At 44.0% G+C, this 22,195-nt stretch overlaps 1 protein-coding gene across 26 annotated transcripts in view; it reads left to right on the top strand.

Annotated features, from left to right (window-relative positions):
• Positions 1–22,195, top strand: part of tcf7l2 (transcription factor 7 like 2) — an 88,210-nt gene that overhangs the window by 62,089 nt on the left and 3,926 nt on the right. For 2 of the 26 annotated variants that reach the window (XM_031749150.2, XM_031749153.2), the window contains 9 exons: positions 8,205–8,337; positions 10,787–10,889; positions 11,833–11,919; positions 16,243–16,383; positions 16,468–16,630; positions 16,847–16,954; positions 18,624–18,672; positions 19,461–19,511; positions 20,715–20,787. In XM_031749150.2, coding sequence (XP_031605010.1) covers positions 8,205–8,337; positions 10,787–10,889; positions 11,833–11,919; positions 16,243–16,383; positions 16,468–16,630; positions 16,847–16,954; positions 18,624–18,672; positions 19,461–19,511; positions 20,715–20,787 — 908 coding nt within the window. Of the gene's footprint in view, positions 1–8,204; positions 8,338–10,786; positions 10,890–11,832; positions 11,920–16,242; positions 16,384–16,467; positions 16,631–16,846; positions 16,955–18,608; positions 18,673–19,460; positions 19,512–20,714; positions 20,788–21,325; positions 21,400–21,919; positions 21,982–22,195 lie in introns of those variants that run through there. The other 24 variants (XM_031749148.2, XM_039616024.1, XM_031749151.2 and 21 more) reach the window with 20 other exon arrangements.

Genomic DNA, 22,195 nt, shown 5'->3' on the forward strand with positions numbered 1-22,195 from the left:
TGCTAAGGTCATAGGTTGTTTCATTTCCTTGTTTTGTAAAACTTTTTGTCCGTCATTCTTTTTCTTTTCTTTTTTTCCCCTCGCACACTTTTCGGTCTCGTGCGAACATCTTAGACAGTCGAATTAAAAAAAAGAGGGTTTTTAAAAGTTTTTTTTTATCCTCCCTGTGCTCTCTTGTGTTGTGGCGTTGATGCCATTGTGGCTGGATGATTGGGAGCTGTCCATCACTTGCTGGCAAACTGGCAGTTTACTTAAGAAAGTGCACGTGGGACAAAAGGAGATGGCAGGAGTGTGGCGGGGCGGCTGAATGGAGGGAGGGCAGGCAATTAGCCACCGCCTTGTCGGAGCTCTTTTACTTGTCAAGCTGGAGCCCCGGCGCTATTGTTCAAGTTGTGTAAAGGACATTCCCAGGGCTTTGTTTTGGCTTTAAGGGCCTCAGGACTGCCTGCTGCAGGCCAAGGGAAGAGCAGGGTCCTAACAGCGGCAGAGAGGCTGAGCGAGTGCAGGAGAAAAAGAAAGCGAGAGCGTATTTTGAGGAAAACAAAGTCTCTGTTGTATTAAGAAAAAAAAAACAAAAAAAAACTTTGCAGTTGTTTCTGTTGCCAGCTTTTAAAATGCTGTAATGAGAAACATTCATGTTTTCATTTCTCTGATCTCACTTCCAAAAAAAAAAATTATTGCTCGTTTCTACATTTCCTAAATTTTCTCACTGTAGTTAAACTTTTTTTTTTTTTTTTTTGATGTTCTTATTTAGGTCATGTAAAAAAAATAGAATAAATGTGACATTCATTCTATAAATATTTAATTTGTCATGGTTCTTATTCAGGTTCAGGTGGTTAGATAATTAAAGAAAGGCAAGCCTAATTATTATTATAGAACGCAAAATTTAAAATCTCTTTAAAAAGTTGGACAGCTTGACTTATTACTTTAAATAATTAATTTGTTGCAATAAAAAAGAAATTTTCCTCAACATGTAGCATTTTTTTGTTTCTTCTCAGTTTATTAAACATTTTTTTTAATATTTCCTCTCCTCTTTTTTTCTCAGTCATGTTAGGATGACCAAAATATTTTTGGATATTTCATTTATTTATTTATTTATTTATTTTATTGCTACACCCAAAACTAAATAAATAAAGTGAACAAACAGCATTGCAAAATTCTGGAACGTTTTTATTTTCTTTTTTTAAATAATAAATGAAAAGTCTCGTTTGAAGGATTTCCCTTTTAAATGCATCTCGTCTATTTCTGCAGTGGATGGCACATCTTTTGAATTGCTCGGAGGGGAAAAAAAATCTTGACCACACAAAGCTTATTGTTTGGTTTCAGTATTCAGAAGAATAATGGTCTTGAAGGTGAAATAGTTGCAAAGAAAAAGGAGAACAGGCAAGAGAGGGCAGTGAGGAGGGGCTCGAGGCCTTGTTCACATGAACCTTGAATTGAGTTGGAAGGAGGGAGGAGGGGGGTTAAAAGAAGAATTGTTCTCCACTCTAAGGTATTGTTTAGAGGAAAAAAAGTAGAGCGGGGTGGAGGACAGGAACCAAAAAAAAAGAGAAAGATTGCAACGAAAGGTGCCACGTCTGTGTCAGAGTGAAGACTTTCTCTCCCTCTCCTTGGTTTCTCCCCTGGAAAGTGGGCATGAAGAGGGGACTGTCAGCATCACACAGATAAAGTGACTGTTGGCCACACTTTGCTGAGCCTGCCCTCCCTTTGTGGATGTTGTTGTGTCTTGTTCCTTTTTTTTTTTTCCACTTTCTATCTCTCTCTCTCTCTCCTGCTCTCTCTCTCCTCTTTGTCTCCATCTCTCGCTTTGCTCGCTTTACCTTGTAGCCAAAGCTTTTCAAGCTGCCAGTTCGTCTCTGGGCATCCTGGAGGCACAGCAGAGCCCACACACATACACACACATACTCTTAAGAAACACATACACAGACCCAACGTACAGCAGGGATTTGGGTAATAACTGATTTTGTGTGTATATGTATGTGTGTGTGTGTGTTTGTGAGTATTTTTTCTGGAGTATAGCTAGTGGGAAGACTACTGCAGTGCTGAACAACTGCTCAGAGTAATTTTTCCTTCTCTCTGTCCACATTCTGGCTTTCACTTCTTATACTTCTTGTCACCGGCATCAAAATTTTCTCTGACAAAGAAGAGGAGACTGCTGGCCGCAAAGAGCAAGTGCTTCTGTGGTTAGAGTGAAGGATTTGGGGGGATTTTCTTTCCTCTTTTTTTTCCTCCTTTTTTTTTTGAGCAGGCAGATGTGGGTGGGTGGGTGGATGGGTGGAGAGGATTTGGTGACTGTGTGTTTATGGGGGGGAAACTAGGCCTCAGACCCTGAGCCTGCTCTAGACACGTCAGGAGACACACGCACTCTAATGTCAAAAACCTGAGGGAACAATGGTCAGCTGGCTGCGACACCAAAGCGAGGGGGGACGATAAACACACATGCACACTCGCGCCACACATGCCCGGCAATACACTCGCACACAGTGGAGGAAGGAGTCAAGACAGGAACAGACAAAGGAGGAAGAGAAGAAGTGAAGGAGAGGAGCGGCCAAGGAAAGCGAGAGGGCTTTTCCCCGGCGTAGACGGGGAAGGAGGAGCTGGGGGGGGGCCAGGTGGAAGAAGGAGGAGGAGGAGGAGGAAGAGAAGGCAGGGGTGGGGGTGGGGGTGGGACCGAGGGGGTCATGTACCCGCGGGATGGAGCTCCAGCCGGGCCGGAGGAGACGGGAGCCAAGGCAGGAGTCCTAGGCCCCGGGCTCTCTCTCCTCCAGCAGGTGGGCTGCTGGCACCTCAATCTGAGCAGCTGGGTGAGTAACGCAGCACTGCTCCCCTGCTTCTTCGCTGTCTCTGCTTTTTCTTACCACTGAAGGGTTTTAACATTGTTTTGACAGGCTGCTGTTGTGGTGCAGGCCAGTTGTAGATAGGTGAGGGGAAAGGGAGTGGGGTTTTTTTTGGGGGGGGGAGGGTGGGAGAGAGAGTTGTGGTCACTTGATTTTTTTTTTTTTTTTTTTGAAGCCTGTTAGAAATACTCTGACGTTGAAAACTTGTGCGTGTTTGTGTGCTTGTGCATGTGCATGCCTGAGCTAGATCCAAGACCAGTATCCCAAATATTTTTATTTATTTATTTATTTATTTGTTTTTTGCCACACACTTAAGAGCATAACTTTCAAGCCTACGTAATAAACGTTATAAACAATGTGCTTAAATTAATTAAAAAGGCAACAGACGTGATTCTCTCAAGAGGAGAATTATTTACTTGATAATATTTGATCAAACTCATGTCTTAGCTGTGAAATGTAAAATAAGATTTGGGGCAACCTCACAGATTAACATATTCTTTTGTTAATGTTGCCTTCCAATTCAGATTCTAATTGCTCGGCTTTCTGCTGAAATTCTTAGGGACTGATTGCATTTCAAAAGGCACAGTTCAGTCTGGCTCTTAACGCCGTCATACAATATCACCTCTCAGAGAAGCCTCCTTTAACTCAGGTATGGGAGTTCAAGAGGCTGTTTACACTGAAAAGGAAGGGGGGAAAAAAAAGCTTGAACACACGTGTGTCTAAGAGGATGATTTGTCTTCACAGAATACAACAGCTCTACCAAAATACCACTTCATATTTAAGCTATTTGTGCGCAGTTTTATTTATCTGTGACATATCAGAACATGTCCTTTCTGCGATTCTATTTGATGTGCCGACTATCAAAGATGGGAAGCAGAAGGAAAAAAATAAATGATGACGAATGACTTGAGTGTTAGTGAAGAGAGCAGGAGGAAGGGGAGCAAAGGCTCTGGCCCACATAATATTTTTGTTCAGCGCTCTGATCAAGCAGTCAGCATGTCACTGCAGCAAAGTGAATAGATTAACTTTTAAATATACTGTGGTCTCGGGAGCCTCTTGCCCTCGGAGACGCATCTTCTCTGCAAGAGAAAACTGATCAACACCTCCATATCTGCTTTTTAAATCACCCCCCCTTTACAATCCCCAGGTTCTTAATATTATGAGGAGTTTTCTTCTTCTTTTTCTTCTTCTGCTTCTTCTTCTGATTAACCAAAAAATTATTATTTTTGAAATGTAGCAGAGTTTTAATCAGCATGTTATGCTGGAAGGTCATGGCTCTGATAAGCCTGTAATTTGTCAGAGCATTTCATATTCCATCGCTGCTAATCTCTAAGTATTCCTTTAGATTGTCTGCTTGAATCTGAGGATTGATTTGGCTGAGTGCTACGAGGACTAGCGTGTGTGTGTGTGTTTGAACATTCATTGGTATGATATGGCGTTTGCTTAGAGATTAATATCTGTAGCCTGGAGGGGGCACTCTATGCCTCCCAAAGGAAAACTAATTGTGTGTAAACAGATTTCAGCAGGACAGCATCGATTGATACCAGATGATTAGATTAGTGGCAGCACCGTTTGTACTTTGTTTCTTTTTTTTTGTTTTGTTTTGCTTTATATCAAATCATGCGCACACACACATTCACCCCCCCAGCTTCCCACTATTGCTGTTGTGTTGTTTTCTGTGTGGTGTCACTCCATGTGATTTGGATTCCGGCCACTTGCATGTTGTGGGAGAGTCAGTGTGCTCTGGCAGCTTTTTCTGCTTGCTTTGGAATTTGGAGGACCCCAATCCATCACGCCACTGTCATCCCCACATCCCTCACCCCTCTCTTCCCGGTCTCCCTTCCCTGCCCCGGCCTCACTACAGCTCATTAGCGCCCCGCAAGCTGTTGTGACAACTCATCATATCATGACATGAAGCAGGGAGACAGAGGCTCTAGCCCCCTGCCCAGCCACCCACTGGGCCCACAAGGTCGCCACCTTCACATTTAGGGCTCAAATTGGCCCTGCAAGGTCCCACCAGGCGGAAATGCAAGGCCAACAGCTTTTTCCTGTCCGGCCTCCACCTCTCTGTCCCCCTCCCTTCGTCTTACTCTGTCCTGCTGTCACTTTATTCCCCCCCCCTGATTTCTCCTATACCCCTTCTCCCTTCCCAGAGGTCTGACATCTGCACTGATGGAAGTTACCAGCTACTATATATGTTATATATAGTTTTTATTTATGCACTTGCTGAGATGGATTGAATTTGCAGGAAGAGGCTGATTATGACCCTATTAAAACATGCAGGCTTCCTGTGAGCATTTTAACCTCACATCTGGAAGAAAGAGGAGCGGATCAGAATAAAAAAAAGAGCCAAGGCGATATTAATAACACAATCAAACGCCAACAACTGCTGCTTCTGTTTGTGTCTGCTGGGTGGATTTCAGCAGCAGGTGCCATATCTGTGTCCTGGATGTGGAAAGAGTAAACGTGCTCACTGATGTTCGCGCAAGAGGGTGCCCTTAAATTTTACTTCAGGCTGTTTTGAATGCGAAATCTCTTTCTCGAGCTCGCGAATCAGCTCGTCACATCTGCAGAGCGGCGCGTCCGTCTCCTGCTATATTTGTTTATTTTCACGACATAGGTGGTGGGAAGGATGCGAGTCAGCGGGGGTGTAGGGGCAGGAAATGCTCTTTTCTTTTTACCCCTGGCTTTTGTGGAGCAGGGAGAGTAAAGCCTCCCACGTCGCCTGCTTTTTGTTTCCTTGTGTGGGCCCTGTGCGGCTGAAGCACCCAGCAGCCTGCCAGACGAGTCCTGGGCCTTGCATTGTCCCACAGTGGGCCACAGGGCAGGTGCTCGGCCTCTTTTCCGCAAGGGACCACCGGGTATTGCCTTGACGTCAGCAGGAAGTGAAGTGATTATGATGATCGCAAAAAATGCAGAGTGTGCGTATTAGCTGATGGAAGGAGGTCCATATCAGCTGACTGATTGATGTAAGCAGGATGTAGATAACACAGTGGGGCTAGTTTGACCAATTCTTCAGTCCTCAAGCTGTAAAAGCTTCTTTTAAAGAACCTGCCTTTAAAGTCTTGCAACAAACGTGACATCAAAATTTGAGTTATGTTACAGTGTCCTTTTTCTGCCTTCACGTTTTTCCACCTCCAGCAGGCAGTTCAGCCTACTGCTATTTGCATCACTCTGAGCTTTTCAGGAAAAAAAAATGAGGACACTCTTATACCACAAGTGACTGTGATGTAAATCGCCTGCCCTCTACTTCTCTCCCTCCCTCTTAGTCCCATACACACCCTCTCTAACACCCTCTGTCTAAATGTGGACTCAGTGGATGGGCATTTTGAACTGTCTTCTCAATGGCCGGGGTCCCTGGACAAAAGAACTCATTTAAATGGCCACTAAAGCTTTTTCAGCGCAGAGAGTTGAAGAATTGACAACATTCTTTCACATCATTACCCGAGGGAGGAGCGGAGAGACGTGAAGGAGGAGGTTAGGAGGTGAGCGATGAGGTGGTGGGGATGGGGGGACAAAAAGAGGGAGAGAGGGAGAGACCGAGGCCATCTTCTAGCATTCAGCTGCCGACTCATCGGCCACATTCAGCAGCTGCCATAACCTCTATCACGATTGTTTTTTCCACCTTTTTTTTCATCCCTCTATTCTGGGTGTGCAGATCAGATAAGGATTCCCTAAGCAACAATGAGTGCCTTCGTTTGTGTTTCTTTTTAACGAATCCCATTCCATCTATCCACCCCTCCAACCCTGACACACAAACACCCGCCCCAAACCCTCTCTCCCTTTTCCCCTCCCTAGCCTTTTCAGCTCAGGGCTGTGAATGAGTCCCAGGAGTCTCTCTCTGCCTCCCTGGAGTTCTGCTGGGGTTCATTAATCTTTCATTGGGACCTCGGCAATAGGGAATGCCCCCCACCCCTCTTCCACACACACTCTTCCCACTCCCCCAGCACTGCCATTATAGAATAGAGGTCTAGATGGCCATGCTTGTACAGACCATGCAGATAGACAGCTTTAACTACCCAGTGAAAATTTAGCACGGGACTCTGAATGGGCTGTTGGTGCATCGGCCTCTCACACGGACACGATATTAACTTCAGCCTCAAAAAGACTGGGCGGATGATTAGTTTGCAGCATTAATCTCTGCTCACATTTGTCTTGCCCTGGGCCTGTAGCTTTGCATTTGTATTGTCAATGAGCACTGGGCAGCTGAGTATCTTATGCATGTATCCCCCCCCACACACACACACTCCTTCTCCTCCCCTGCCAACATCTAGTCCCATTAATGTTTTTCAAAGTCTTTTGGAAATGTGCCACAGTGGAGCTTTTTTTTTTCTTTCTTTCTTGCATGGGTTAAAGTCACTAATGAGGGTGTGTGGCCTACGAGAGAGCAGACTGAACACACACATACGCACGCAAGCAGCTTGGTGTCTTACTCCTCTCCCCCTGAACATATCATCCATGTTATGATAAGCCTGATTAGTGCTGCTTCTTTGACTGCTGAGGGCAGGATAAGGATGTGTGGGTAAAGAGGCGAGCACAGCCTCTGCCACCAGCCTAATCTACAGCAGAGCTCTAATCTGGTTATCTTGTGGTTGGGGACTGTGTGTATTAGTCTGTCCCCAGCCCTGGCCTGATGAGAGGGGGGCTGAGCTCCGGTTAACACAGGGGCCCACAGCAGCACACCCCTAAAGCTCAACTGTAATCTTTGGGTAATTGAAAAAAAAAAGGGGGCCTGCGCCACTTAGAAGCACAAAGAGAAGATTACATAGCTAAAACTAATTTGGCAAAAATGCAGAAATGGATTTACGGCCCCACCTCTTCTCTCCTAACCCTTTTATTACAATACACCCATACCCTCCGTGAACCGGGGCCCTGGGGGAATAGATAGAGGGAAGGGGATAGCAGAAGGAGGCTCGAGAGCTGAGCGGAGAGCTGCTAATGGCTGTGGATATACGCGCGCGCTCCCTTGATTTTTGTGGTTTACAGATGATCGATTACTTCACTTACAACCGCGGTTAAAAGTGCCTCATCACACATCAAACTCAAATGTGAACAGGCAACCCCACAAGCCTCTTAGATTGTGTTACCGAATTCCAGAGTGACACCACAGAAGTGTTTTTAATTACAAACCATGCTATTTTCACTGTGGTTTGGTGGTTTGGCGCTTTGAGTGTACCCAGAATTTGATAGCTCTTCTTTGGAGAACTTTCAAGTTGTAACTCTATGGCAGGCGCCTGGAATCTTTAACTCGCATCCCAAATATTAACATCCTCGCCTCTTTTTATTTCTCTCTCCCATCCTTTCCTCTTTCTTTATCCCTGTCCATCTATCTTTCTCTGTATCCTCCTCCTCTCTCTTGTCTCTCAGTCTAATAAGGTTCCAGTGGTACAGCACCCCCACCATGTGCACCCTCTCACGCCTCTGATCACCTACAGCAATGAACACTTCACACCGGGGAACCCCCCACCTCACCTACAGACAGACGTGGATCCCAAAACAGGTACGGTCCAGAGCGTTTTCACACAAGTTTAACTGGCGTGCGGAGACTTGTAATCGAAATGGAGACGGGCGTGTTTGAATTCTGCTCAAAACACCTTCAGAATTAAGTGCACTTGTTTTCCAAAAGCGTCAGGATGAACCTCCCGAAAACCCAATTACGTTCCGAACAAATTAAGAATAAGTCTCAAGGGGTGAAAAAACACATAAGCTTCTCTTCTTTGATAAGGAACCACAGCTCTTTGAACAGTATGTAGTCGTGTTCTTGTCACACTTTCAATGCAGGTAATGTGAAAAGGAATGAAACAGAAAAAAACTTATTTTATCCATTAATTGCTCATTTGATGACTTCATAAACATGACTAGCACTGTTTACAAGATACTTAATGTAGGACAAGGTCAGCTCAAGTGCTTCTTATTGAAAACTGCTGCTCTAATCTGTTTCTGATTGATTCAGCCATCAAGCTCACTAAAATCGTTTGGTTTTGATTGAGGGGGGTAAAAAAAGGGCCTTGCATTTTAGAACAACAACCTTGCAGAATGCCTCGTAAACTTCTCGTTAAACGTGGAATTCAGTAAACAGCCACCGCTCTAATTGCCAATGCTCAAAATAATACTGCCACTGTAGTGGGAGCTCTTTACTTTACAAGACCAGCAAGCGCACAGTTTTCAACTAAGTGCACAAAACTCCTCAGTATGAAAGATTTACACAGACTTTTACAGGTTTTCTCCATGCCTGCTTTGTAGCCTGTTGATCCTGCAGTCAGTGTCCATGTTTATACCCACAATTCAGTCTCCTACCATTCAGTGCACTTTTTTTTTTTTTTTTAGGCAATTTCATTCATTTCCACGAGCATCTTGACCCAGCACTTAATTTTGCTAACTGTCATTCAGCCCGTCCTTTCAGGTTAATGCATTTTCAGTGTGCTGAATAATTTCATGCTTTTCAGAGGTCTCTGGTGGATTCACTTAGTGTTTTAGGTAATAATGTTCCCTTATTATGATGGCCCTTACAAAGGGGAAATAATGTGCCAGCTGCTGTTTAATGTAGTGCTTAATGGGGCTGCTTAATTGGGCACAGTGTTTAATTAATTAATGAGCTATATTAGGTCTTGAGCGCTGGGTGGCGATGGGATAATTTTCCACAGGCTTTCTTTTTTTTAATAGAACTCGCTTTTGTTATAACTGTACTCCCAAGAAAACTTTCCTGCTTTGGAAAAAAAAGAGTCCATGCGTACCAAAATTCCTCAAGAGTGAGATCCTGGATGAGCTAAATCAGCTGGGAACAAACACCAGCAGAAGCCAGCGTCTTTAATCTATGAAGATTCATCTGGGTTTACGTGGGCTTTGTTACCACAGGCCAAAATACCTGAAGCATCAGCTGGATGGGCAAAAGCAAGCTGTGTGGAAGAAACGCACATCAGCCAGCCAAAAAAAGAAAGAAATCAAAAATGTCCCCCAGTTCCTGGTCTGCTGCACATAAACCCCTCCCTGCCACGCTTTTACACTTGCCTAGTGTTCCCTGTTTCAAGTTTGTCATGAGAGAGAAAGTTATTTTTACAGCCGGCTGTGTACGAGACCTTTTCAAGGCATTCGTTCGGGGCAGCTTGTCGATGCAGCTCCTTCGCCTGTCAGCTGCCACAGAGAGTAAAGGCAACACCGTGGATGCTGTGATTGCTCGGCGATGCCCTCAAAAAGAGCTGTCCTTAAATTGGACATCTTTGTCACCGTCGGTGGGTGAAAAACAAAATTTGCTGCTTGTTTTATGCTAAATCTGAGGATCAGTTGAACGAATGGAGACTGATGATCCGATATTGGGGTCACTGCGTTGTACTTCTGGTAGCATCAAATGTAAAGCTAATCGACTATTAATCTGATTTAAATCCAGAAATATTGAGGTGAACTTGAAAAAAAGGAAGCCCTTAATTGCTTTGTTTATTCATGTATGTAATATCTACACCCATACAGCGAGGACTGTCAGCGTAAATCAGCAGGCAGATTCAACTGCTAGCCCCATATTGGCAGCTCTTTGATCAGATAGAAAGCTTTAATTATGATACTATGTTTTGTTAACTTCTAAACCTCAGTCATTTTATATCATTAATCTTCTGAGTCACCAGACAAATGTGACAAGAATCGTGTTGGTGTTTTCTCCTCACCTCTCTTCCCCTCTGCCTCTTCCAACACACTGTGCCGCTGTGCCGCCTCAAAGGCCTTTGATCAGGAAGTGTGATTTAGCACTGTGTACATTCGATGCAACAAGCCCTCTTCCTCCTCCTCTTCCTCCCATCTGCACTCCTGTGATGTCTGCCCCGTTCATATGTGAAACTGAACAAAGAAAAGATCCCAGCACTGACAAAGATTTTGGTTCTCCTCTCTCTGTCATCGTCTCGTCCTGTCCACCTCCTCTCTCCTCCTGTCATCCTCTTTTTCTTCTTCTTCTTCTTCCACAGGAATTCCAAGGCCTCCACATCCTCCAGATATATCTCCTTATTACCCACTGTCACCTGGCACTGTCGGCCAGATCCCCCATCCGCTAGGATGGTTAGTACCACAGTAAGCAAATCCTTTTTTTACTTCTCTTTCATCTTTATTCTCCTGTGAGTTGTGCGGAAAGGCTAGAAACATCTTCATGCTGTGATGATTGCTAAGCATAAAGGTGCGCATCAAGCTAAATCATTAAAGAGTGGCGCTGTAAACAAGAAAAGTGGATATTACCTTTCATACATTTCATTTATGGATTTATGGACACAGTTTTAAAAGCTTTCTCTGTCTCTCGCTGGCCCTCCAACTTCCATACTCGCTGCTTAACCACAGCAGCAGCTCCTTTAAGCCCTCACCAACCTCAACTTGCTATTTTGTGTCAAATACTATTTTGCATGTCTGTGTATGGTTCAATTAGATTAATGAACTGTGATTGCCCGTATTTTACCCACAATTCCACATAGGGGCTCTCCCCTGGTAACTCTTGTCAACACTTGTTAATATGACAAAAGGCTACAAATTAAGCTCTGTTAATTTAATGTTTTCTCACCGCGATCTAAATACCGAGAGAGGCCTTGAGCGCAGCCATGGCGCCCTTTGATTTGCTGCACTTTATTTTGGTATAAATTTACATTCATTATTGTTTGTCTTTGGATGTGTAGACCTCAATTAGTGTGATGGCTCCATTAAAGAGACCCGCGCTTCGTCTTTAATTATCACAACAAAACACCTAGTTCCAGCTTGGGGAGGAACGGGGCCCCACTCTGTCGACACAGAGCGAAGGGTTATGAAATTTAATTAGCCATTGCTATCAAGATTTGTGGCATTCAAATTGTTCAGAGTTTTCCTCCCTTTGATCTGCGCTCTGCAATCCCCTAGATTTTTGTCCTGATCAAATGAGAATAAAGAGGCCCACGGTGGGGAGAAGTGAGAGACAGAGGGCTTTAGCTTCTCCTCTTCCATCAACTCTGTTCCTTTACCTTTCCGTCTTTCTTCTTTTCTTCCCTCTTCTTAGGCAAGGTCAACCTGTTTATCCAATCACAACAGGGGGTTTTAGACACCCCTACCCAACTGCGCTCACTGTCAACGCATCCATGTCAAGGTGAGTTAAGCCCTAAGAGCTAAACACACGCATGCTTGTTCTCATTTGCTTGTACCTTCACTGGTGTTTGTGTTGGCTGTGAGGGCAATGCGCAAGCAGCACATACACACACACGCACGCTCATGTGCGCAAACAGTGAGCAGAAACTTCTCCCTTAAGGAGCGCTCGCACTCCCCCATCTCTGTTCAAAAGGCCAATTCTCCAGTGTGGGGCTTCAGCTAGCATGCTCAAATATTAATTATATTTATCATTTTCTAATGAGGCCCCTGAAGAACATTTACCCCCGCTGCATGTCAGGCTGATGTGAAATGAGATGGGGCATGTCCTTGCTGTGAGTTTAAGCAGGCAGACAGATAAACAAACAGCAACACTTTGAAGCGGACTACGTAATATAAGCTGGGGTCTGACACTTGGCCAGTGCTTTGGTCCAGTTCATCTGCTGCTCTGGACATTAGTGCACCCATGGGAGGGTGTTCTGTGTGTGTGTGTGTGTACTCGTTGCCATCTTTTATACATATGTGTGTCTATTTGTCAGTCAGCATTTAGCTACTTATTGTTCCCTTGAGGAACGCACGTCTTCTCTATTGTGTGGGAAGTGACCGTAATTAATTTAGGATGCCTGAAAACCCCATGATTTGTGGGTCTGGATGAGTCAAAAAAGCACCAAGACAGAAAAACAAACAGCCTCCCACTCTCTCCACTCCCACTGCTCCTCCCTCCTCCCTCTACATGCCCCTGCAGCAGGGGACTTTGGACAGCGCTGGTTTGGAGTCTAGGGATGAAGCCAAGCTTTAGTTTAATTACAGCCTGATTGGAAAAGCAGCTCCTGAGGGCGGCTTGTTTAGACCTCTGTGACATTGATGGATCATGTAGATGCAGGAAGGGAGCAGTTTCAAGAGGGAATTATGTTTTGTGAAGCATAACCCTGAGAATAAAGGGAAGCTTCATTTATAGGCTAACCTAGATGGTTTACTTCAGTTTTTTTGCATCTGTTTTTTTTTAAAATTCTGTCTTGCACCAATTTTGCTTTCTCGTTGGAACGGTGTCTGGATTAGAGTCAGATTGGGCCCCGCACAGCCCATCCCCAGCAAGTCTAAGTGCAAAGGGTCAGATGGTGGGTCTATCCAGACATTGGCATCTGGCAACAGTACCCAGCCAACTTGGGCTTTAAGTGACTGCTAATTTGGTCCCTTAATGACAGCCTCTACATTGTGATCATCTTATTTCCAGTGCGGCTAATTGAATATACTGGCTGGGGTGTGGGGGGGACTGGCCATGGGGAAGAGCTAATGCCCTGTGATGAGGCCCCTAATTGAATTAGTATAACTGAATAGATGGAGGGCTCTGGGAGTTCTCTGGTGAATGGAAGGGTTTAGTACATCACCCCCCTCAAAATGAGGGGAAAAAAATGTACTAGCTGACAAAATCTAGTAACAATTTGTCTAATTGTGTCAGCAGCATAGCAGAATCCCTTCATCACAGCCTTCTTCAGCTTGTTGGTTTTGTTTAAAGATCAGGCCGCACTGCTGTGATAGCTCAAACGATTTGTAGCGTGCAGGCTGGCTGCGGAAAATCTGAGAGAAAAGACATCCTGGCTTGTACTCTTGTCGGGAGTTAGGTCTTTGCAGGAGAGCGCTGCTTCATATCAGTCCCCGGTGCCCTAGCCCGAACTGAATTAGGATTCAAGGAATGAATCCGGTACCTCGTAGTCTCCCCCCCAATGAGCACCTTACACCTAGGTCCTGTTAAAAAATACATTCTTGTAGGAAGGGAGGAAAAAGAGCCAAGGAGAGTAGAGACAGTCAGCGGAGCAAATGAAAGACATTATTTTGATAATAGGGTTGGAGCCAGTGCAGGTCCCCCATATTGTCTGTGTGTGTGTGAATGTATGTGTGACAGGTGGGTGGATGTGAAGGCCCCTTTGCCCCTTGTGCTTAAGCCTGCCCTTTGATATGTTCCCCCGTCATCCCGCTCCCTCTCTTTTCCTGGTTAACGGGAGAAGCGCACCGGCCGGATCATTATACATTAAACAGGCACGGGGGCTATCGCTTCACACTGGCAATTAAATGGCACTGGCTGACACTGGGCTTGCTGCGCCGGTGACCCCTCCCCCCCCACCCTTTCCCACCAGCCATTCTTACCTTTCAGATTGAGACGTAGGAGCCCCGGGGTTGGAGTGGGTGGATGGGTGGGGGTCTCCAATGCATCTCCCTCTCTGTGTTGGCTAAATTGGTCCAAGGCACTGCTTGCTGCTGATGAGCCCGATGATGGTGATGATGATGCCCCCATGCTTCAAAGGGATGGCCGTCATGTTTAAACCATAACCTGGGCCGTGCGGTGGCAGCAGGAGGAGGGGTGGAGAGAGGAAACGAAAGAGCGTGGAGGTGGTGAGGGGACAGGGAGGAGTAGAGAAGAAGAAGAAGAGAGTAGAGAAAAATAGATCTTGGAACAGAGGAAATTTTAACAAGTGCACAGAGAGAGAAGGAGGGAGGGGTGAACAGGGAGAGAGGAAACGGGGTGAGTGAAGAAAATGCAGCAGCCTTAATGATGGGCGATATGCAGCCACTGCTGCCGAGCTCCCCATCATCGGATGACATGGCACAAACACCAATGTGTCAGTGATGAAGGGAGAAGAGGGGAAAGGAGAAAAAGAGGGAAAGAGTTTGAGGGGGAGCACTGGCACTCCCCTGAGATGGCCTCCAACAGAAACTAGTTGTTCCTGGCGAGTTTATCCTCATCATTATATTCTGGCTCGGAGCCATGCAGCCAGACACTGCTGGATAATGAGCTGCTTTAAAAAAAGAATTATTTCTCCTTTTTCTTCTCCTTCATCATCCTCTCTTCTCTTGAATTTGTGTGTGGTCACGTGGAACTAAGGCACCATGCTGTAAACATACACATGGACGTACATGTTCAAATAATCGCACACAAATAATTAGTGTCATACATACACTGGCGCATACAGAACAGCGGAGTTTTATGGCTGTTCTAGCCGGTGCGAGCGATTTTATAAATAAGAGTTTTTGGCCTCGATATGTGGCACAGTTGGAGATGATGAAATGATGATAGGAGTGCAGAGGGATGAAGATAAAAATGTCAGTGCTGCTGACAGTGCTGAATAGACAGAAACGAATGGGAGGAAATAAATACAGACCCAATACCGGAGTGTATGATAGAACATTTTCATCTAGTTTGCAGAATTCCTTGATAAGAGATAACACTTCAAGCTTTACCTCTCCCAAATCTGGCATTTTCATATCCGTTTAACTGCCAAAATGCAATAAACTGAAATCTTTGATCGCCTTTTGTTATCTGCAGCTGAATGATGGAAATAGTAATTGCCAGTAGAATCGTATTTGGAAACCATGTGCACACCTATTGTATATGTCATTTGTTATAGATGGCAATGACATGTGCGTGTTGAGAAGTTCTCAGCTACCGAAGGCATTAAACTATGAAAACAGGAGTTCGAGGAGCCCTCAAATCCTGGACGAACAAATTAAATTGGTAGCTTAGCATACTTAAAATAGCTGTCTGAAATTAAGATAAAAAGTGGACACCACTAGCTAAAGCTGCGGCTAATAAGCTTTTAAGAGATAAAATGTGTTAATTGGCCCTCCACAACAGTCCCAGTTTCTTAGTGAGCCATTGGGAAAATTAATTGCACAACACTAGTTAACAGTATTGATAAACAAAGATCATTTTTAGCTAACATATAAAATGTTAGCTAACAGCAAGCTAAGCTGTTAGCTAAGCTAAATTAGCTAAGCCTTTCCCTTAAACCTGTGTTCTTTCTGTTGACCAGCAGGGGGCGTTACAATTTTTTTTTGATCGTCTCACATTGAGCTGTGGCCTCAGTAACACATCAGTTACTGGTTTTATGTCTTACTAAATTCAGCAGGATGTTTATTTTCTAATGTTGTCCCAGTAGAGTTAGAGAAGCATGATGAAGCTACCATATAAAGGATCCAGTTTCCCCTCAAAAAAATGGACTGGGTGTAGTGTGGATTTGCAGTAGTTTTTTGTTTTTGTTTAAGATTCATCCTTAATTAAGTAACAGAATATGACCTTTTTACTATTTTTTAAGCTTTAGTGACTGAGTAAATGTCATTTTGAGTAGATAAGTCTATCTTAACTGTTTATTAATACATATTCAGCTTAGGAAATTTTCATGTGAATGTTTGTATTTAGTGTGGCTAAGGGTCAATTCCATTTCTGTGAAAGAAACTGAAAATACATGATGTGCTTTGACATGTGTAGTCTTGTGTGTACATGTGCTCCATCTTCCCATTTCACCTGTGTTCATTCTGACGATTTACACAGTCTTCTGTCCTCTAGGTTCCCCCCACACATGGTGCCCCCTCACCACAGTTTGCACACCACGGGCATCCCTCACCCAGCCATCGTAACACCCAACGTCAAGCAGGAATCCTCGCACAGTGACATCAGCTCTCTCGACAGCTCGTGAGTAAACTTTCTCCTATACTGACTTTGGTGACCACTTGGAGATAGACTCTGCTCATCTCACTGCTCTCTGCCCCATCACAGGAAACAGACAGACGGTAAAAAGGTAGAAGAGAAAAAGAAAGAGGTCCACATAAAGAAGCCTCTGAATGCCTTCATGCTCTATATGAAGGAGATGCGGGCCAAAGTGGTGGCTGAGTGCACACTCAAGGAAAGTGCTGCCATCAACCAGATCCTGGGGCGAAGGGTAAGTCCTACCTGATTCGCACAAGACATTCAGCCATGCTGATTTCAATCATAACATGGCTGTAAAGGGCCTGATGGGATGGAAGAAAAGAGTTGTAGTTAATGATGACATACTTTGGGATTTACAGAAAGTACACAACATGCACACATTCTTCTATTTTTATCTCTGTTCTGGGTGAAAATCTCTTCTTTCTGTGCCTGGTTTTTCATTTTGCAGTGGCACGCCCTATCGCGGGAGGAGCAGGCCAAGTACTACGAGCTGGCCAGGAAAGAACGACAGCTCCACATGCAGCTGTACCCAGGCTGGTCAGCACGAGACAACTATGTAAGTTTTTAAGTTTACAAGTCGTATTAGCCACTTCTTTCCCCCCCTTTCACTAGGTCACATATTCAAGGCCATTTATTCATTTATTTTTGCTTTTTTTCCTTTCTTTGCCCCACTGATCAAATTCTGTTCATGTAGATCTAGGACAACAATGCTCTGGTCTTAAATCCACCTTATCGTGCTATAGATAATGACAACAGTCCAGTAAGGAATAAATAAAGGATGCAAAGTACCAAGTCTTAGTATTAATTTGAGTGGGTTTATCAGTATAGAAAGCCTTTAAAACACAGCCCCCCAAAGGGAACAAAGGTCATTTACAGACATATGTGAAGTCAAACTACATTATATTTAAAATATTGTGCAGTCAGTAAATGCCCGAGGTCTCTGGTCCATAGACATCAGCAGATGCTTTGTAGCTTCCCTGGTGGTGCTCTCCCTGCCCTTTACTGCTGCAGCCTTCACCTCATGACTGCTGCCATGCCTCTTTGCCTTTCTGGTCCTCAGAAAGTGGAATTAAGCCCAATCTGATTAAGATCAGATTACTGACCTGGCCGTTCCAGGGTGTTTAACCTCTTCTCCCTGAATTGCTCTGGGGTTGCTTTGGGTAAATGTTTAGGTTTGCCATTCTGAACGGGTTTAGAGGCATTTCGGAGAATCCTACCACACTAAATACTTTTCTATACCTCCAGTTGCTTCCGTCAGCAGTGAAATCATCAGTAAATGCCACTGGCCAGGTTGATATCTTGTCATTATTTCACAGAACTTGGTTGCACAACTCAACCCGTTTCTTTTTGCATGTGTTTTTGTGGATTGAACATAATGATTGCTGGCGGGTACATCCTGGAAAGCATCCTCTGCATTCAAACATTACTTGCTCACATTTAAAGTTCGTGAGCAAGTAACTCATAAAAACGTGACCAGGGTGCTCATTCACACCTGCTTGTCTAATAGGGGCTATAAATTGGTCCTCCAATCTGAAAGAGTTGTAGTTGGTTGTTGGTGAGTTTTACCTCTGTGCACATGCGTTTTCAAATTATACACATGTGATTTTGGAAAGACAAGTATCTTAAATGCCACTTTACATGGATACCTCACACCACCTTGAACTACAATGCTCGGTGAGCTTTGAGCCACGTGAGCAACACATAGCTGCCTAAGAAGTGCAGTATATCCCACATAGCTCTTGCTATGTCATTGTAAACCTACTCAAATTAAAGCTGAGATTTTAAAGTGTGAAATGTTTTGTAGCCTGGATAGTTTGCTCTGACCCACGCATACCCGATTCTCATCTTGGGATCAGTCTGACCACTGCAGTCGCCCAAGAGCAGCCTTGAGAAATCCGTCTTCCAAATAAGAAGTGCGTCGAGATGCCTAGACGTTCACAAAACAGAGGAAAATGAAACAAAAGATTAGAGAACAAGAAGAAAAGAGCAAAAAAAAAAAAAGAGGGAGAGAGAGGAGGGAGAATTCTGGTCTTGGCCTGCAGTGGCTGCTGCAAACCGGAGGGCAAAGACAGAAAAAAGGCAGAGAAAGAATGAATGAATAAATAAGTAAACACGAAGATGAGTGCTATTCTCTGTTTCATGTTTTGGGCATTCTGCAATATAATAACTAAGGTTCCTGTCTGTGTCTATTTTTTTCTTTCTATTTTTTGGCGGCTAACCAACAGGGGAAAAGGAAGAAGAGAAAAAGGGAAAAGCAGCAAGCAGAGAGCAATGGTAAGTGAGCTGCAATTATCTCTCATATTAGAAGAGCCCCATCATGTGTCAGGCAGATGTGACATCTTGCAAGATAAAAGTGTAGCTAGTTTTTTGTGTTATTTTTTTTTTTTTAAATTGTGTGTGTATGTGAGTTATATTGCCTGGCTTTTTCTCTCTTTATTTTTTTTATTTTTTTGGTATAGTTGCTACCCAATGCAATATTTAAATAGTAGAGTTGCTTGTAAACCCCACCCCTCCCTCCTTTTTCCAGTTTCCCTTGCTCTCCCTAGCTAATAGCGACTGAATATGCATGACCCCCCACAGTCCTTCTCACCCCCCTCCCCTCCCCCCCCTTCCCTCCCCTTCCCTGGCCCTTAGCCTTCTGGTATTGTGATATGTTACGAGAATGTGAGGTTTAAGCATCGTGAGAGCCATTAACTTTGACAGTGTTGTGTGCGTGTTTTATATTTACTTGCCTGTGCCCTGCAGACGGACTGCACGACTGTACGGCGTGCGTGTTTGCGTGTGACTGTGCATGCGTGTGCTTGTTGGGCCTACCTCCCCTTCCCATCGCCTGCTTCCTTGCATGCTTTTATACCAACTTGAGGGAAAAACCAAAACAAATCACCTATATCTTAAAAATTAAGGAGGTTTGCTAAACCTGTGATTTTCATTCATTCATTCATTATTCTTTTTAATACTGATGATGTAAGGAGCAATGCCGACTTGTTCTCATGTATTTTGCGCTCGTTTTGGTGACGGATTTCTTCTTGAAGGCCTCTCTATCTGTTCTTTTTTTTTTCCAGAACGCAGAGAATATTTTCCAAACCCTTGCCTTTCACTCCCTCCGATTACAGGTGCTAATGTCATTTTGAGTATTAAATCACTAACTGTTTTATTTTCCTTCCTTTTAAATTTATGTATACATTTATATATCTATATCTATTCATTCATAAATGTGCAGTGAGGCAGGTTTAAGCTTAAATCCTATATTTTGAAATATGCTCTTTTTGCTTTGTTTGCTGCTTTCTTTTCTTCAAAAATGTTGCCATTGTTTATTTGACTTCAGAGTAGCTTATATTTAATTCATTTTACACTCATTTACTGTTGCTATTTAGCTCAAATTACTATGCAGTATGCTTGAGGACCTGGTGATATATATACATATATATAAAGCTAGATTATCATTATGAAGTATGACCTGAAGGCTGTAATGTCAGGGTAAACCTCCTTAATCTATATGCTTCAGTAGCTGCGCTTTTGCCTCTCCTATAGGCCAGCATGAGTTTGGCCTAGCCTCTGTCGAATAAGTCTCTGCTCAGACAAAGCCTGGACTCAAACACTTCCACCACAGCGTTTTGCTGTCACTCAGCTCTATTTCTGATAATGACTTGATTACTGGGTAGAGCTAGCAAGTGACTGGCAGCTGTTCTGCAACAGACCGCCAATGCTGATGGAAAATAATCAACTGTTTGATGCCAGGTCTAAAGAGTAGATTCCCTCTTCAGATTCCAGCCTTTTTAATCCTTCCCCTGGCTAGGGCTAACTCACGACTGTGCTGCTCCAGCAATCTGCTACTTCTTCCTAGTTCTGCCACCTTGACCTCGTCTCTTTGAAACCGTAGTGCGGTGATAGCATCTAACCGTAAATTAATCCAACCTCCATTTGCTCCGTTTATACCCCTCTCAGCCAAATCGGTCTTTATCTTCAGCTTTAACTCCAGCCAGAATTTAGATTATGCCACTGAAAAGTTTCCACTGTTAACATCCTGATTTGATAATTTGCATGCATTTTGATTTTTACTTGTGTTTGAAACTTACTAATCGAGTAATCTTTAAAGGCACACTTGATAATGGCTTTAAGGGGAATTATTTTTTCTTTTTCTTTTGGGTGCGGGGTTTTGATTTCTTGCAAAATGAGCCACTGCCAAGCTTCATAGATTCACTGTTTTTTCTCCTTATTTCTCTCCTCTTTTTAATTTCTGTTCCTTATTTTTTTTTTTATTGGTTTTGGTTCTATTGCTCCTCTCTGCTGGCTTCCCTTCCTTGTTGCGGCATCAGACCTGAGCGCTCCTAAGAAGTGTCGAGCGCGCTTTGGGCTCGACCAACAGAATAACTGGTGTGGCCCGTGCAGGTGTGTATGGTGTGTGCTTGCACTGGCCAGGGCCAGGTGAAGGCTGGGTCACTCTACGCTGGGACTTCCTCCTCTCTTTTATGCTGCTGCTTTTCCTTTCTCTTCGCTTCCCTCCCCCGTCTGTCCCGCCAGGCTATTATGACCTCTCAGCTTCCTCCAGCCACACCCTGCCGGTCTATCTCTGGGTTCACCCTATTTGATTTTTTTACCTCCTGTTTGGGGAAAAAGGTTTTGCGTACGAGTGCTTGTATGAGTGGTGTCTGTGTGTATGTGTTCAAGTTGCAAAGTTGCAGGATGCACAGTTACAATGAGCCTTACTGAGATTAATCAGAAGTCCTAAACTGGCAGGTCGGGGCTTGGAGGTTCTGGAGCCTGATGGCTTGGTCAATATGGAGGACATCCCAGTGTTGCCAGCCTAAATCTAAGCCCTGGCTACATGTTTTTGTCTGTGCAATGACGTGTCCATTTTCTTTTTTCTTTCTTTTTTTTTTCTTTTTGTCTCTGTGTGTGTGTTTGTGTCTACCTCTTTGGCTAACAGATGCAAATACCCCAAAGAAGTGTCGTGCCTTGTTCGGGCTTGACCAGCTGAGTTTATGGTGCAAACCATGCAGGTATAACTCCTGTAGTAGCAATGGGAGGAAAGACATCCACAATGAGCATCTTCTCCTTGATTACTGGCTCAGATGTCTTGCTAAAAACACGTTTCCATCACTGTGGTAACAGATGGAAAACTTCTCAGCTCCCTTTTCCTAACTGAGAAGTTTCCTACTCCTCTAAAGTCAGTTCAAGCCAAGTGTCAGAAAATGGATTTCTAAATGAGACTTCCAAATATTTTATCCAAACACAACATGTTGAAAGATCATGGCTCCTAATGCGATTTAGCAGAACATTTCTGACCGTCTAAGCTGCTACGATTGAAATCCATTTTCTCTCCAGGCAGTGGATAATTCCCTCCCATCCTAAATGTCATGTATGTCCTAATTGGCACCCTTTTTGAATAACACTGTTATGCTTACAAATTTAGCCCTGCTTTCTCTGAGGGCCTGCTCAGTGACACTCTTTTCTGTGCCCTCTTCCTCCTCCTTCTCCACCTCTTCTTCCTCCAAACTCCTCTTCGATAACCCTTACTTAGTCCCTACCTGTTGTCTTTCTGTTCTGACACAAGCAGTCTTTGAATTGGGAATATTTTCATGGTAGGTATTTGTTTCTGCTAAGTAATACCCTTCTTTGTGTCTGGCTTGCACCACACCTTGCCCCACTCTTTCTCGACACATTTCATCGCAGCACATTGTCTGTTTAATGTTTCATTTTCACTGTTTCTAAAACACAGACAGGCTTAAAAAAAAAAAAGCCAAAATTTTGCTGTAAGTTGATTACCAAAAGGTCATTTTTCTGTTTTTTGGGGGTT

This window comes from Oreochromis aureus, linkage group 8 (genome assembly GCF_013358895.1).
Source record: "Oreochromis aureus strain Israel breed Guangdong linkage group 8, ZZ_aureus, whole genome shotgun sequence".
Taxonomy (NCBI): Eukaryota; Metazoa; Chordata; class Actinopteri; order Cichliformes; family Cichlidae; genus Oreochromis; species Oreochromis aureus.